The 15,809-nt window shown below is 39.1% G+C and overlaps 1 protein-coding gene across 4 annotated transcripts in view; it reads right to left on the bottom strand.

Moving 5' to 3' along the window:
* The window catches only part of dscamb (Down syndrome cell adhesion molecule b), a 134,405-nt gene that overhangs the window by 49,990 nt on the left and 68,606 nt on the right, over positions 1–15,809 (bottom strand). For all 4 annotated transcript variants that reach the window (XM_086261168.1, XM_086261169.1, XM_086261170.1 and 1 more), the window contains exons 4-5: positions 3,733–3,879; positions 1,346–1,624 (exon numbers count right to left, since the gene is read on the bottom strand). In XM_086261168.1, the coding sequence (XP_086117294.1) occupies positions 1,346–1,624; positions 3,733–3,879 (426 nt within the window). The remainder of the gene's footprint in view (positions 1–1,345; positions 1,625–3,732; positions 3,880–15,809) is intronic.

Below are 15,809 nucleotides of genomic sequence, written 5' to 3'. Positions count from 1 at the left end.
AATTTTATATTTGGGGTAAAATATCAAGTCTTTTCAAGTAAACCGGTTCAAGTCCAATTCAAGTCCCAAGTCATTGGTGTAAAAGTCCAAGTCAAGTCACAAGTCTTACAACATTTTTTCAAGTCAAGTCTAAAGTCATAAAATTAATGACTCGAGTCTGACTCGAGTCCAAGTCATGTGACTCGAGTCCACACCTCTGCTTTAGTCCATGACTCGCTTACCTTCAGGGTCATACGTCACATGAAAACCAAAATAATTCCAAACGCCAGATCTGAATGAGGTTCAATTTGCCTGTTGCAAGTAGAGCTTAACTTCTGTCTCGCTAGCTTGCCCTGCGCTCTTCCTTCTGACTATGCTGTCTGTGTTGAGCACTCAGTGGATCTGCGCTCGACAGTGCAGCCTAGGCGGAGTAGTCGAACACAGATTCACTGAGCGCTCAACACAGACAGCATCGTCAGAAGGAAAGTTGATAAAATAAATTACAAATGTTGTATTGTTCGATACATATGCGTACCGAACCGAAAGCACTGTATCGAACGGTTCAATATCGATACGAATATCGTTGCACCCCTAGTATTTACTGTTGTAGCTTCATAATCCTTAATTACCTCCAACAAGGAAGTTATGTTTTTGGTAGCGTTTGCCTGTGTGTGTGTCATTCGTTCTGTCTGTAAACACCAAGGTGTAAAAGTTTCAAATGAATTCTGATGTGTAGAGTGTAGAGTGGGGTCATGTTAACAATCCTTTAAAATTCAGCTTACATCCACCGATGTCTTCAAGGTCAACTAAATGATTTATTATTGAAAACTGACAAAAAGCCTCATACCTTAGAAACTACAAATATTACAAATGTGGTGTGTGTTGTCAGCATATAGAAAGTTCTATAAAGAAAGAACGATTTAAAATCATGTCGCATTTGACCTCTGACCTCCTTCAAGGTCAGCAGATTCCTCTGAAGGCTATGTAGCGCTATTTAAATCTATGTTTCTTACTGACATTGCTTGTATTGACAACATATAAGCATACAGGGAATCACATATGTGGATTCTAGTCTACAAAGTACATTTAAAAAGAGCAAAGAAAAGAAAATTAATATATACAAAATATAATGGTATATTCTTACAAGTGCCCAGAGAGTGAGCCGCCTCGGTGGAGGTATGTGCTCTCTGAGTACTTCTTGTTTAGTTTATATGTTCATTTTACTCACATGAACCAAACTAACCATCCACTCTCTAACACGTGCCAAGGCTGTTTTTTTTTCCACTCATTTCACTTCATTACTCTAATACAGCAGTTTCAGCTACCCACAACATAGAAGAACCCCTGAATTTTATAAAGCACTTACGTTTGACATACAGGCGACCCATGACCTCCGCGGTGCCATAGCTGTTCCACACCTCACAGACATATGTTCCCGAGTCACTGGGCTGTGTGCTCTCTATCAGCAACCCCGAGGTTGTCTGGTGTATGCGACTGTCGAGCTCCAAGGGGCTGTTGTCCTTCAGCCAGCGGTATTTGGGCATTGGGTAGCCTGAAGCCTTGCAGGGCAGCTCCACCCGATGATTAATCATCACCTCTCGGTGGTCAAAGCCATCCAAGATGACTGGCTCAGCATTGGTGGGGTCTGGAAGGAGCAGAGAATTTAGTGTTAATTAGTGGTGAGCGTTGCCAGCCGCTCGACAGTCTAATCCAATATTGATTCTTCGGGTCAACATTCAGTTCTACATACTGTATATTTTGTTACGTGGTGGAAAAGAGAGAAAGAGACTTGCTTCTGTAATTTACCGCAGTTTTACTGTCTCCTACAACCGAATTCAGACATACTAAATAAATGAAGAATATAAATGTGCATTTCATGCTAAATGACTTATTTTTATCAGAATCTACTGCAATTTTATAAGAAGCTCTTTGCTGATACCTCCTGGTTTGTTTACTTTTATCTAACATCTGACACAATGACGATGAAAAAGACAGAATAGGTCACTGCATAACTCAGTTTTGTCTGCAACACACCATATGTGGAGATGCAGCTTCTTTATCTTATGACATTTTAAAATGCCCAACCCAACTCTAAATTTTCAATGTACAGGGAGTGCAGAATTATTAGGCAAATGAGTATTTTGTCCACATCATCCTCTTCATGCATGTTGTCTTACTCCAAGCTGTATAGGCTCGAAAGCCTACTACCAATTAAGCATATTAGGTGATGTGCATCTCTGTAATGAGAAGGGGTGTGGTCTAATGACATCAACACCCTATATCAGGTGTGCATAATTATTAGGCAACGTCCTTTCCTTTGGCAAAATGGGTCAAAAGAAGGACTTGACAGGCTCAGAAAAGTCAAAAATAGTGAGATATCTTGCAGAGGGATGCAGCAGTCTCAAAATTGCAAAGCTTCTGAAGCGTGATCATCGAACAATCAAGCGTTTCATTCAAAATAGTCAACAGGGTTGCAAGAAACGTGTGGAAAAACCAAGGTGCAAAATAACTGCCCATGAACTGAGAAAAGTTAAGCGTGCAGTTGCCAAGATGCCACTTGCCACCAGTTTGGCCATATTTCAGAGCTGCAACATCACTGGAGTGCCCAAAAGCACAAGGTGTGCAATACTCAGAGACATGGCCAAGGTAAGAAAGGCTGAAAGACGACCACCACTGAACAAGACACACAAGCTGAAACGTCAAGACTGGGCCAAGAAATATCTCAAGACTGGTTTTTCTAAGGTTTTATGGACTGATGAAATGAGAGTGAGTCTTGATGGGCCAGACGGATGGGCCCGTGGCTGGATTGGTAAAGGGCAGAGAGCTCCAGTCCGACTCAGACGCCAGCAAGGTGGAGGTGGAGTACTGGTTTGGGCTGGTATCATCAAAGATGAGCTTGTGGGGCCTTTTCGGGTTGAGGATGGAGTCGAGCTCAACTCCCAGTCCTACTGCCAGTTTCTGGAAGACACCTTCTTCAAGCAGTGGTACAGGAAGAAGTCTGCATCCTTCAAGAAAAACATGATTTTCATGCAGGACAATGCTCCATCACACGCGTCCAAGTACTCCACAGCGTGGCTGGCAAGAAAGGGTATAAAAGAAGAAAAACTAATGACATGGCCACCTTGTTCACCTGATCTGAACCGCATTGAGAACCTGTGGTCCATCATCAAATGTGAGATTTACAAGGAGGGAAAACAGTACACCTCTCTGAACAGTGTCTGGGAGGCTGTGGTTGCTGCTGCACGCAATGTTGATGGTGAACAGATCAAAACACTGACAGAATCCATGGATGGCAGGCTTTTGAGTGTCCTTGCAAAGAAAGGTGGCTATATTGGTCGCTGATTTGTTTTTGTTTTGTTTTTGAATGTCAGAAATGTATATTTGTGAATGTGGAGATGTTATATTGGTTTCACTGGTAAAAATAAATAATTGAAATGGGTATATATTTGTTTTTTGTTAAGTTGCCTAATAATTATGCACAGTAATAGTCACCTGCACACACATACCCCCCTAAAATAGCTAAAACTAAAAACAAACTAAAAACTACTTCCAAAAACATTCAGCTTTGATATTAATGAGTTTTTTGGGTTCCCTGAGAACATGGTTGTTGTTCAATAATAACATTATTCCTCAAAAATACAACTTGCCTAATAATTCTGCACTCCCTGTAGGGATGATCCCAGTATCAAATATGAAAAGCGCATATATATTTGTAACTTCTGACTAAGTGTTATCTTTAAATGCAGTACTGACCCGACACAATGAGACGTGCACTGTTGCTCTGGCGAGTTTCACCGGTGTAGCGGTGACGCGTGGTGCAGCGATAGTTATTCAGGCCATCCTCAGGCAGGACGTCCAAAATATACAAGGCTCCCGTGGATGTGATGAGATATCTTTGTCCTGGAGAAGATAAGAAAGAAAGCAGTTGTGTGGTTGTCTTATAGCATCACAACAGCTTTTACAATATAAAGAAAATGCATTCACTCCAGCACCACTGAGAGATTTTCTCTCTTCCTCCATAGGGTGCTAATGAATTTCTAATGTCACAGATGTCACATATAAATACACACCACAAGAAATATCATCTTAAATGATGCTGTAACTGCTATAAATATTGAATTAATCATGTACAAAATATACAAATTAAAAACTCAGTCCACATATTGTGTTTATTATACGAGTCCTTAACTTTTAACAGCTTTTATTGTCTTGTCTTTGTGCTGTTGCAGTAGCCTCACTGGCGCCATAGTCTGTTACAGAAAACCAATCCCTCTTATGCTGTCACAGGCAGTTCTGTAAGTACGGTAATATTATGTTAATTCTGCAGATCAAACGAGGTTGAGTGGGGTTGTCACCATCCATAAGGAAAGAAACCTTCCTCACAGCCATCACGTGGATGCCCACAGTCCCATGGGAGCAGATTGACGTCAAAACTGATTGAAAAAGCAATTTACAGGATATTGTCTTCTCTGTGCAGTGGTGGGTATGCTACGACAGAGATAGCACAGGAAGCCTTTCGGGCTAGGGAGAGTCCTACAACAGCAATAGGTGACGACGACCGGGTCGAGAAGAAAAATATCGTACTGTGCCATCACGGGGTTGCAAAGCTGCAGCGGTACCCGTTCGATTTTTTTAAATCCTTTTTGGCACTCTAGTCTACTTTTTTTTCCTCCACATAAATATAAGATATAAAGTGAACCCAAATAGAACTATAAGCTATACTAAGAGTCCAAAAAAAAAGTATTTGGCATTTTTGTTTGTTAGCCAGATCAAGCTTTAATTTGAACATATACTTGATATTACTGCACAAAAAATGAATTTATGAAATTCCCCATGGTGCACAAATTGTAGCACCATTTAAAAGTAAAATCTCAATTCTTAAAAAGTAGGAACGCTGTGTATATAAGAAGAAATAAAATAAAAAAACTAAACAAAATGCAATTCTTTGAAAATCTTACAAACCCACATTTTATTCACAGTAGAGCATATAAAATATATCAAATCTTTAAATGGAGTCAGTGCACAATTTTAGGGAAAATGATGTGCTCATTTTAAATTTGATGGCAGCCACATGTGTAGAAAGTTGGGACAGAGCCGTGTTTACGACTGTGCGGCATCAACAGTTCATAAACTTCTGGCAAATGAGGAGTCCACCTGCTGGACCAATGGGAGATGGGAATGTTGTTTGATAGAGGATTCTAGCTGCTGAACAGTCCTGGGTCTTCTTTGTTGTATTTTTAATTTCATGATGCTCCAGACAGTTTCAAATGGTGACCGCCTGGACTGCAGACAGTGCAGTTCAGCTGTGATTTAGCATTGTCTTACTGAAATATGCAAGGCCTTCTCTGAAGAAGACGTCATCTGGATAGGAGCATTTGTTGCTCTAAAACCTGTATGTATATTTCAAAATTGATGCTGCCTTTTCCAGATGTTCAAGCTGCCAATTTAAAAAGAACTAAGTCACACTAACACCATTAGAGATGCAGGCTTCTGGACTGAATGCTGATAACAAGCAGAATCGTCCCACTCCTCTGTCTGGGTGACATGACATCTATGTTTCCCAAAAATCAAAATCCCATAATTTAGATTTTTCTGACCAGTAACAGTGCTCCCCATTGGCTCAGTCCATTTTAAATGAACTGTGGCCCAAAGAGGAGGCCAGCGTTTCTGTTCACTTACAGCTCATTTTCAGACAGACTTCTAACCTGCAGTTCTGAATGGCACCGTGAACTTTCTGGAAGACTCATGACTGTTTTAATGCAATGCGGCATTGAAGACTTGACTTTTGGGTTTTCTCCAGATTCTTTAAAACTTTTAATCAAATTATATACTGCAGATGATAGAAGATATTCAAAGAGCAAAGGTTTCTGGTCAGCTGCTGTTTGTTTGCCTGTTAGTTGTACCACAAAAAAGCTCACACCAACCTCAAAGCCAACTGTTTCATTGAGAGCTGTCAGTTACTGCTGACTGTAATGACGCTGTGTGTATGACTAGTAAAAAGATTTTTAAAAATTAATTAAAACAGTGGGATTAAATACCAAAGGCACTTGGTTAGCTAACATCAACATTTCATTCAAAAACACAAAAGGAACTTTGCACAGATAAAAACAGATAATGGGCTCAGCAGAAGTCTTCTGACAGCTAAATCATTTGCATGGTAAAGAGAAGTCCCTCCACCACCGCACAGCAGGTAAAGCATTCTCTCCAGGACGCAGATGTAAGCACATGTTTCCTAGTTAAAGATCAAATAACAACTTCATGACAAGAAACTCAGAGGATTCTGCACTAGATGTAAACCCCTGCTAAACCAATAAAACAACAGAAAAAAGCTAAAAGTTGACACATGTAGAGTGGTGGTAAACGAATTGAAAAAAAAAAATCATGCTAAGAGGACATTGTGGACAAGATAACCAACAGTGCATACTCAAAAACATGGTTGTGCACTGGAATTTATTTGTCACTGAATGTGCCGAAGCGTTTATGGCCTGGAGTGTGTACTCTGTGTCATCACCTTACTGTGCAAATATTTGGCTATCTGCTTGTGAAGCAAGATTTCGACAATAACAAGGTTATAATATGTTAATGTGCAGCTATTTTTAAGAGTGACATGTTTCATGAGGGATTTTTTCCTCAAGGAAGTTTCTTGTTTCCCCTGTATGTTTAGTTTGGTTGAAAATAAGCACAACGTAAGCAACATCCCTCACAAGAAAAACATAGATTGACAGATAAACTGTATAAAAAAAAATGAAAGTCAGTGGCTTGGATATGAATGTACAGGCCATAGTACATTCTTCCATCATTATCAAAAGGAAGAGAAACCTCCAATTACACCAAGTGGTTTAAGTCTGGATTACTCTGATTCAAGCTGAGTAGTGTCAACTGAAACTAAACTAAAAACTAAAATTAGACATTAAAAAATATGTTGTTAACTAAAATAAAAACAAGACCTTTAAAAATGGTATGCCCATACAATGATGATTGAAAAGACAAACTAACACTGAAACTAATAAAAACCTAGGAAAACTAAACATTTAAACAACTTAACAAATGAATGAGATAAAAGTAAAAACAAATTAGAAGACAGAAAAATATAACAACTTACAGTAAGATCTGTACACCCTCCTATTTTCTTAAGGCATACTGTAGTTTTTTTCATTTTTAATATATGTTTTGCATTATTTCCTGAATGCATTTGACTGTTTTTATTAGCGAAACATTTCTCTGCATATTTAATTTGCATTACATATGATATCTAAAGGAGACCAGCAGTGGTTAACTCATATAAACTGAAAGGTAGGAGCTGTGGGTCTATTGTTAAACAGAGACTTAACATCCTATTAACTATATCTATTAACGTCCTTTAAAAAAAAATCAATAAAAAGAACAAACAAACCAAAAAACTAAGGACTGTAATGTTTTTTTCTTTTTTAAAAAAATAGTTCTTGAGTGAAGAATTTTAATATTTATTATTGTGTTTAGGTCAAAATGTCCAAACAGATTTCAAAATCCAAGTAGGTGCAAAGGTTTCTTTTTCCTATGTAGGTTTGTAAATTAGATGTGACGTCCCTCGTCTAACAACATCCCCCAGAAAATCAGAGAAAATTATAGAAAAAAATGTATGTCACAATGTAATCCCGATCTCTCTCCTACATTTGGTGCAGTGGTTGGCCGCAGCGCCACGATGAGCTACAGTGTTACCAGACAGAACCAATTAGCTACAAAAACAGTGAGTGGGGAGGTGGTGAGCGAATTTAACCTAATCTTAGATTATACACTAATGCTAACATCAAACTGCTACATGTTTTAATATTCCACCGGAGACTAATATGTATGAAGGAAGCAAAGCGTGCTTAATATGCTTACATCTTATATGCATTTTAGATGTTTGCACAGGCAGAGGAAAATCAACCTTGTGGGGTAAAAGCAAACAGGAGGAATACAGAGAGAGGCGAGAGAAGCAAAACAAAACTGCTCAGCTATTGTAAGCATTGACCTAGATAGAACCGACAACAGATTCCACGGATTTGATGTCCTGAAGGGGTTTCGCGGGTTTTACATACAGGGCTGTTAGATGGGCAACCAGCAAGTGGAATCTATAAAGAGAGCGAGAGAGGGTGTGACTGTGTGTGTGTATGCCGGCAGCCATGCATGCACGCCAGCGAGCAAGACAATTGGTAAAAGGAAATCTTCTCAGAGGTCGAGGAGGCCAGATGCGAGAAAAACAACGCTGTTTTTCATCAACGCCTTCTCTTTTCAGCTCCATTTTCACTGGTTTTGTATGCAGCTGTAGCGGCAGTTCTCATTTATCTGATGTGTGTACCTTTACTTCACATACCGATCACTTTTCGCTGGCTGGTTTTAATAAAAATATATGTAAGAGTGTACTTGTAAAATCCTAGAAACCATATTACAACAATGCAGCAGCAAAAACTCAATTCAAACATCTCCTCCAAAGCTGTCCACTACACACACACACACTGCCTCCTTCCCTTTTTCCCTCTCCTCCCTTCTGGCTTCTCCATTTTGATTCTGTACTGGTCGTCTGAAATCTCACTGTGGAATCCATCTTGAGTGAGGCAAAATGGTATTTCACTCCAGCCGCTGTGAGCTGCTGCAATTTTCTCTTCAAGCACCTCTATGCTCCTGCAATGCCTTTTAAGACGTCAGAGCTCAGTTATTGTGTTATGACAGAATGAAGGGGACACTACAGTAGGGAGGGGATTCAGAATGAGAGCTATTGTATTGAATTGTACTGCACTGTATTGTATTTCTTCTCCACAACCCGCTCCTCTTTAATTCGCTCGCAGCGTTGGCTTTTAGGAGTAATTTCTGTTCAACGTCAGCAAGAAATTACGGCCGTTTAAAAGTTAAATGTAAAAATTGTAAACTGGTGAAGACGTAGTGTATAGCACATAAACTGCTATGGGTTAATTGAGTGAGAGCGACCGAGGCCTCGGCTGCAAGATGCATTAAAAAACATTCGGTGGAGATTTGGGTGTTATTGTCAGAGAGTGGAGTCTTTCTCTCCATTCATTTGCAGGCACTGCTACTGTAAAGTAAAAAGAGCTCCACTCCACCAGACACACTTTATCTAATCATCCCCACTTTGCCAGAGACAGAATCTAATAGGAACAGCGGGCTCTCACTCTCAGCAGGCTAAATAAGCCTCGACGTACAGATGAACTAGTGTCACAGCATCCTCGCTGCCAACAGACGCTCTGAAGTTGCTGCGATTTAAATGAGAGCCAAGTCGGTCAGATCTTAGCTGACAATCTGCATTTCGGTGACAAGCCACCAGCGTTTTTATGCACCAATCAACATCAGCGGACCAGTGTGAACGGAAGTGGCTGAGATAACCGACATGTTGCCAATAAAACCCTGCTAATGTCGCACTGACGTTGATACTACATTATGTATATGACGCTGCTTGAGTGCGAAAGGTTAAAAATGTTTAGTAAAGGGTGTTCGCTTCCATAAAGGTTGCGCCGGTGAGTCAGTGTTGTTATTGTTTAAAGAGGAAGGTGGGACCGGCTCTGAGTAAACTGTGAGTCAGACACAGCGAGGAGGGACCCAGTTCTAGTCGGGTCAGCAGAGACGCAGAGATGATAAATGAGCTTATGAATGTTCTGGCTTTGTGTGGTACCTTCATGGCCCACTTCAACTCTCCTGTGTCACTTTTCAGACATTAAATTAAAATTAAAACATCTGTCTCATCAAAGCCTTACAGTGCGCCACACGTGTTCGAAAAGATGCAGTCAAACGCTCCTCTCTCCTCTAACACGGTTTACTTTGTTTCTTAGAGCAGTTACTGTGGTACAATGCAACAGAAAAACATTACGGGGAATATAATGCATTGACCACCCAGCGGTGGTGAGAAGCGAGAGTTGCATTCTGAGACGGGGTTATGCTGCATCGGGAAACAAGTCGCAGGGGGACCAGACGTTGGATCAGAGCTTTAATCTAAGCTGATTGAGGTCAGACCGCAGGACTGAACTTTCCACCACTCCTCGGGGTAGCACGGCTACGCAAAGAGAAACTGAAATCAGTGCTGTGACCATCCTGCAGGAAACCAGGAAAATATTTGTTGTTAATCTGCTTCTCGGACTATCTGGCTACTAATGAACTGTATAACAGCCGTGCTTTGAAACTGTTACAGATTCACTAAACTAAACTGAAACCCTCAAATGAAACTGAATATGAGAATAAGAATAAATGTATGTTACCTGGAAAGGGACAAACAGTAATCATGATTCATATATTGTGCATATGACACCAAATAGGCTCCTCTACTGTGAGGAGTAGCAGTAAGTACATTACAGCATGAGCTATGTGGGTTACTACAGGCTGCATAATCTGGTGGAAGTGAAAGGAATTAAGTGAATTAGTCCTCTGGAGGTATAGTGTGTAGTGAGGCGTAATTCACTGAGCTCAACCAAAAATTGAAGTATAAAAAAAACAACAACCCCAAACTACCTTAACCGTACATTCAGTTAAAACAAACTGTGATGCATTTGTCCGGTTGCTGCTTTGTGTGGGTTGGGTGACAAAGCTGACCTTCAAATCCTGCTGCTGACTAAATTACCAGTCTATTATGGTCAATATGGAAAATATGTTGAGTTCCAACTGATCCCTGCACATTTACATTCCAGGTCTCCAAAAAATCCAGTTTAAAAATACTGAAAAAATGAATGGTGTGTTTTGTTGTGTTAACTAATTCAGAGCCATACCAAAATTTTCAACACTAGTTTTGAGAGCAACTAAAACAACATAACTACTACCAAGTCTGTGTGCCATTTCTGAACTGTTCAGATAACAGTCAATCTTTGTAAGTCATGGTAACCATGGGGATAGATACATGAATAAAGCCACCTCCACACCTGTAGAGTCTTGCTTGTCATGGGTCGCGTTGAAGCTGATGGTTGGCCGCCCGCAGACCTACTAGTCTCCAGTTGTGGTCACTCGCATTTACCTCATATTCATCTCACCAAGTTTTTGGTATCGTCTAGGCTATATTTCTAACATTATGTCATACAAACCGAAGGCCACACAGAGGAAATGGTTTGCTGACAGCTGGCCACTAGTGGACATTCGAGCGTCCGAATGGCATATCTCAATAAACAGTATTATTTTGTATTATTGGTACTTTCTTTAATTGCACAAAAGTTAAGAAGAGTTTGACTTTTGGGACTACTTTGCATTGCCAGACTTTTTGTTCATGTTATTCATGCCTGCAGTTGCTCAAAGTCACCAAATGTCATTGACTTTCTATGGCACTCATCACTTTAAATCAGTTCCTGTGTGGACACAGGAATACCACAACATTCCATCACATATGTTGTGGAAAAGACTCCATCCAGTTGTATCTGTAACTTCCGTGTATATTTTACATCTAAATATGCAATGATTTAAGGCACTTAATCTCATGCAAACATGTACGTATGGCTAGTTTGAATGTCTTATGAGTCACAGCAAAACAAAAGTCCAACCTTAAAACTTGCGGTTAAGTAGGCAGCGTGTAATGGTGGGGGAAAACAAAGAAAATGGGTTTTTGAATAAAAGTCTAAGAGGTGAGAAAACAGTTATAAAATACACGATGTGCAGTGGATTTGTCTCAAGGCTGGAAAACTGAAGACAAAAATCAATTCTACATCATATTTCTTATGAGGTAGCAGTTAAAATATAAAGCTGTTTTTATAGTGCTATCACCTGGCCAATCAGTGTGGGGTGTTTTTTTCCATGGCAGAAGAAAATTGCTCAAATAGCTCAAATCAATTGTTTGGAGGGGGGGGGAAGCAAGAATGGAGACTTTCAGTGGATGAAAAGCAAATGCAAATACTGAAGCTAACACTAAAATCAGGACAAATCTTCAGCACCTGTAAAAGTCACCTATAAAAATGTCTTTCTCTCGATGCACCTGCAGTGTGAAAAGATTCAAGGAATACAAGTAAATGACAGAGCTGCCATTGAAGCCCTAGTGAAGAAAGCATCCTTGATTCAGTCAAAAGTTTTGGCATCAGAGCTGGAATACTAAGAGACTCTCTGTCTCTTATTCAGCCTCAAAAACCTCTGTGTTCCTGTTTGGCTCATTCTACTTCCTCTCCTGCTTCTTCACTCTCTAGCGCTTGGTCTCTCTCTTTCTCCTCCTCTCCTGGCTCTCCCTCTGTGTGCTGAATGCTAAAACAGTGGCTGGCTGTGTCAGAACACTGCAATGAAACCTGCAGTCTCAAACGCCCACATCAAGAAAACACCTACCTTTACCAAGACACTGACCTACAAAAGCTTTTACATATTTAAATTGATAAACATCCATTAAGAGGTGAACATTTGTTTTGCAGGTTTGGAATAATATTTGAGAATAAAATCATGTATTTTTTATCAGACCATTCATAGAATAAATACTAATAATTATATCAATCATGTGTGCCAAAAGAATAACTCATACACCGAAACATTAACAAGAAATGTGTCAAAGTGTCACAATGTATATTTTCTGCATCTAGTGTTGCGGCTACAACAAAACACCATTAACATCATTAAAAGCTAATGTGGGTGCAATAACACTAAAATACTATATGTTATCATTTTTCTTTAGTTTTTGAAAAAAAATATTTCCAAATTGAAGACATTTACAGAGTGAGATGCAGTGTCATACCAACATTGTTGTGAATTAAAGATGGCTTTTCATTTATCATGAATAATTTACGCATCATAATTCATGCAAAAAATGTCCAACTGTCACAAGACGAACAATTCATATTTAATAAACAACCGAACGAGTGAAGGATGTCACTTTAATAAATCATGTACTCTTGTGCACCCCGTTTCAGCGTGGTGCTCAGGTCTCGGTACTGGTCAGACTGCTTTTGTAGTGTGAGGTACAGTATCAGCTAGTAGACAGAATATCTAGTGAGCAGAAGCTGTAGCCTGTTTCCAGAAGAGTTAGGACACTTTATAAAAAATGAATGAAAACAGAAGGCTGTGACTTGCAAATCATTTAAAGTCTATGTTTAATTATAAAAATAAAAATAAAAACAGACTAATCAGGTCTTTTTCTGGAATAGATGCTCAGTTTGAATTTGATGGTAGTAACACTTTCAAAGAAAAGATGGGGAAGTTTACTGTGTTGCTTTTATTTATTTTAACTTGCATCTCTTAACGCACCAACAAACTTTACCTTTAGACTGAAGAGTTCTTGAGATTTCTACCACGGAATCACAACCGGGTTTTTCTTTTATGCTGGAGATATTTCATAAGGCTATTGTGTATCACAGATGCTGTAATCTGTATGACTCAGCCTTTGTGACTCAGCATCTTTTTTTCACACCAATCATTATGGGGTAACAATTCTCCAATTTCAAGGTTTTCTTTCTGTTTTCAATGTTTGGGGGTGGGGGTCTGAGAGAGTAACTTAATGGTAAGTGGATCATGAACTAAAAAGTAATGAAATCCATCACTGTGATGTATTTCCAGTTTACTTTTTAACAGTGATGGGAATAACGGCGTTACTTTTTTTCAGTAACGATTAATCTAACTAATTACTGCAACGCCGTTACAGTTACTAACGGTCCGTTACTATTTTTCAACAAACAGACGGTTGAAACTGTGTTCAGCTTACCGCATCTTATATCAGTTGCACGGAAGTAGCTGTAAGTAATCTGGGCACTACAGCTTTAAGCAGCTGGACGGTAATCACTTTCTGGCAGACGATCACTTTTTGGCACACCTGGAGCTAAGGGGGCAAAAAATGAGTGCTGCTGTTTGACTGAGGAAGAATAAAGCAGTCGTGGTAAGACCACTTAAAGACAAAGCAACAAGGTGATATATACCAGTTTTTAAATTGTGTTGATAGGCCACGTAAAACCAGTCATGATAAACAATATATACGTGGCGTTTTCCTAGTTTTGTCACGTTTACTGCCTAAGGACAGCGCTAGCAAGCACTCTCTGCTTATGAGCAAAAAAAGGAAAAATGAGTGACTGCGAGAGAGAGAGAAACTGTAGAAAAAGAGAGAGAGCGAGTTTTGAGATGTGAGAGATTTGTGATGTTTAGCGTGTTTGGAGTGTGTAGTTAATGTGTTGTCTTGTGTAGTTAGTGTGTAGTGTTGTGGATAGTTTTGTGTTGTGTGACAGAACAATGAGGCGACTGCTGTCTCCAGGTAGAAAAAGGAGTGACACACCTGCTGCTGTCAGACCTGCAGGTATCAGGCTGTGATGTTCTCCTTTTTAGTGGAGTTTTTTTTTTTTGGAGTGGCACAAATAATTTGTGTGGCATCTTATTGAATGCAGAACAGCTGATTGTTCTGTAAATAGTTTGAATGGTTATTTAAAAAAATCAAGGTAAAAGGTAAATGAATGCAAATAACTTTGTTGTTTGCAAAACTTGTGCATATGACAATTTATATTTGCATTTAAAGTTATGCAATATGATTCATTAAACATGTTTGTGGTTGTTACAGTAAAAAATTCTACTCTTATTTTATGTTTTTGTCTGATTTTAGATCAATTGTGTTAATACAGTATGTCAAAATGAAAACATAACTGTAAATTCAGACACGTGAGGTTGTGCTGAAAAGGATGATACCAAACAAGGTATTTAGGTGTTTTTAAAGGTGAAATGTGGAGGGAAAATCAAAAGTAGTTAAAAATGGCCAATTATACCCTGGACCCCAGAGGGTTAAACATTTTTTTAATGTAACGCAATAATTAATTACTTGAAAAGTAACTACTTTCAGAATATTGTAACTCAGTTACTAACTCAGTTACTTTTTCAAATAAGTTACTAGTAACTATAACTAATTACTTTTTCAAAGTAACTTGCCCAACACTGCTCTTTAAAGACTACAACAGTCACCAGACTAGTGTGCTTTACTGGGCACTAACTACCACAACTAGTAATCATCAGTGACCACAGACGTTCCTACTATCCTACTCAATTTTTTGGTTTGTAAAAAGTCACATTCTTATTCTCAACCCCTAAGATGCAGATACTTATTCAGGACCAAGCTTCACACCGTGGGTACCCTTTTAGTGTCATTTTACAAAGTACAGATTAGACAAAGAGTTTAACTTGAGTACCTCAATATCTGAAATGCAAACTGTAGGCAAAAGTGCTCTGCTGGAAATGTTGCTGGAGCAGGACACATTTAAGAAACTTGTTGCAGATGTGAAAAGTTTGCCTTTTAACATGTGCTTTCCATTATGAAAAATTTGCATTTAAACCCCCCAAAAAGTATTCTCTTAAACTTAACAAAATGGGAAAATGAATGTAAAATCAGTACAAAAACAAAATAAAACCCAACATAAACCAAATAGGGCACTAATTTGTGTCGACTGGCTGAAGGACTGTGTGATTATTTAAACACATTCAGTCACAAAGAAAACTGTTACTGTTTCAGTATTACTACAGGAAATGTACTTATCTAAAGTCCAAAGCCACATACAGTATAGTATCATATTACAGTGATGGTGCAAGAACTGGTTTGTGACAGGTGGGCACCTTTGTACAAGAATGCATGGTGTAGAATTAATTCTACATTAATGTATAGCACCTTGCTGAGCTAGGCTACCAGCATACACTTAGGCAGACACATATCACAGAAACTGCTGAAAAAGAGAGTCAGGTCTCCAAGGTTAAAGAGTCTGGTGGGTGCTGATGTCTTTGATGATGTTAGCGATCCAGTAATTGCTGTTGAAGCCCAGAGCTAGTAAACAGCAGGTTGATAAGCAAGTGTATTGAAGAAAGTCTGGACAGCAGCAGGTTTAAGGAGATATTTCAGCAATGAAGGAGAATAGACATATTTACCAGTGTTTTCCAGAGACAATAACCACAAG

This window comes from Aulonocara sp. 'chitande type north' Nkhata Bay, linkage group LG14 (genome assembly GCF_057382095.1).
Source record: "Aulonocara sp. 'chitande type north' Nkhata Bay isolate Kocher_YH1m ecotype deep benthic linkage group LG14, A_spYH_male_GT1.1, whole genome shotgun sequence".
Classification (NCBI taxonomy): Eukaryota; Metazoa; Chordata; class Actinopteri; order Cichliformes; family Cichlidae; genus Aulonocara; species Aulonocara sp. 'chitande type north' Nkhata Bay.
This window is presented reverse-complemented; position numbering and strand designations above follow the sequence as displayed.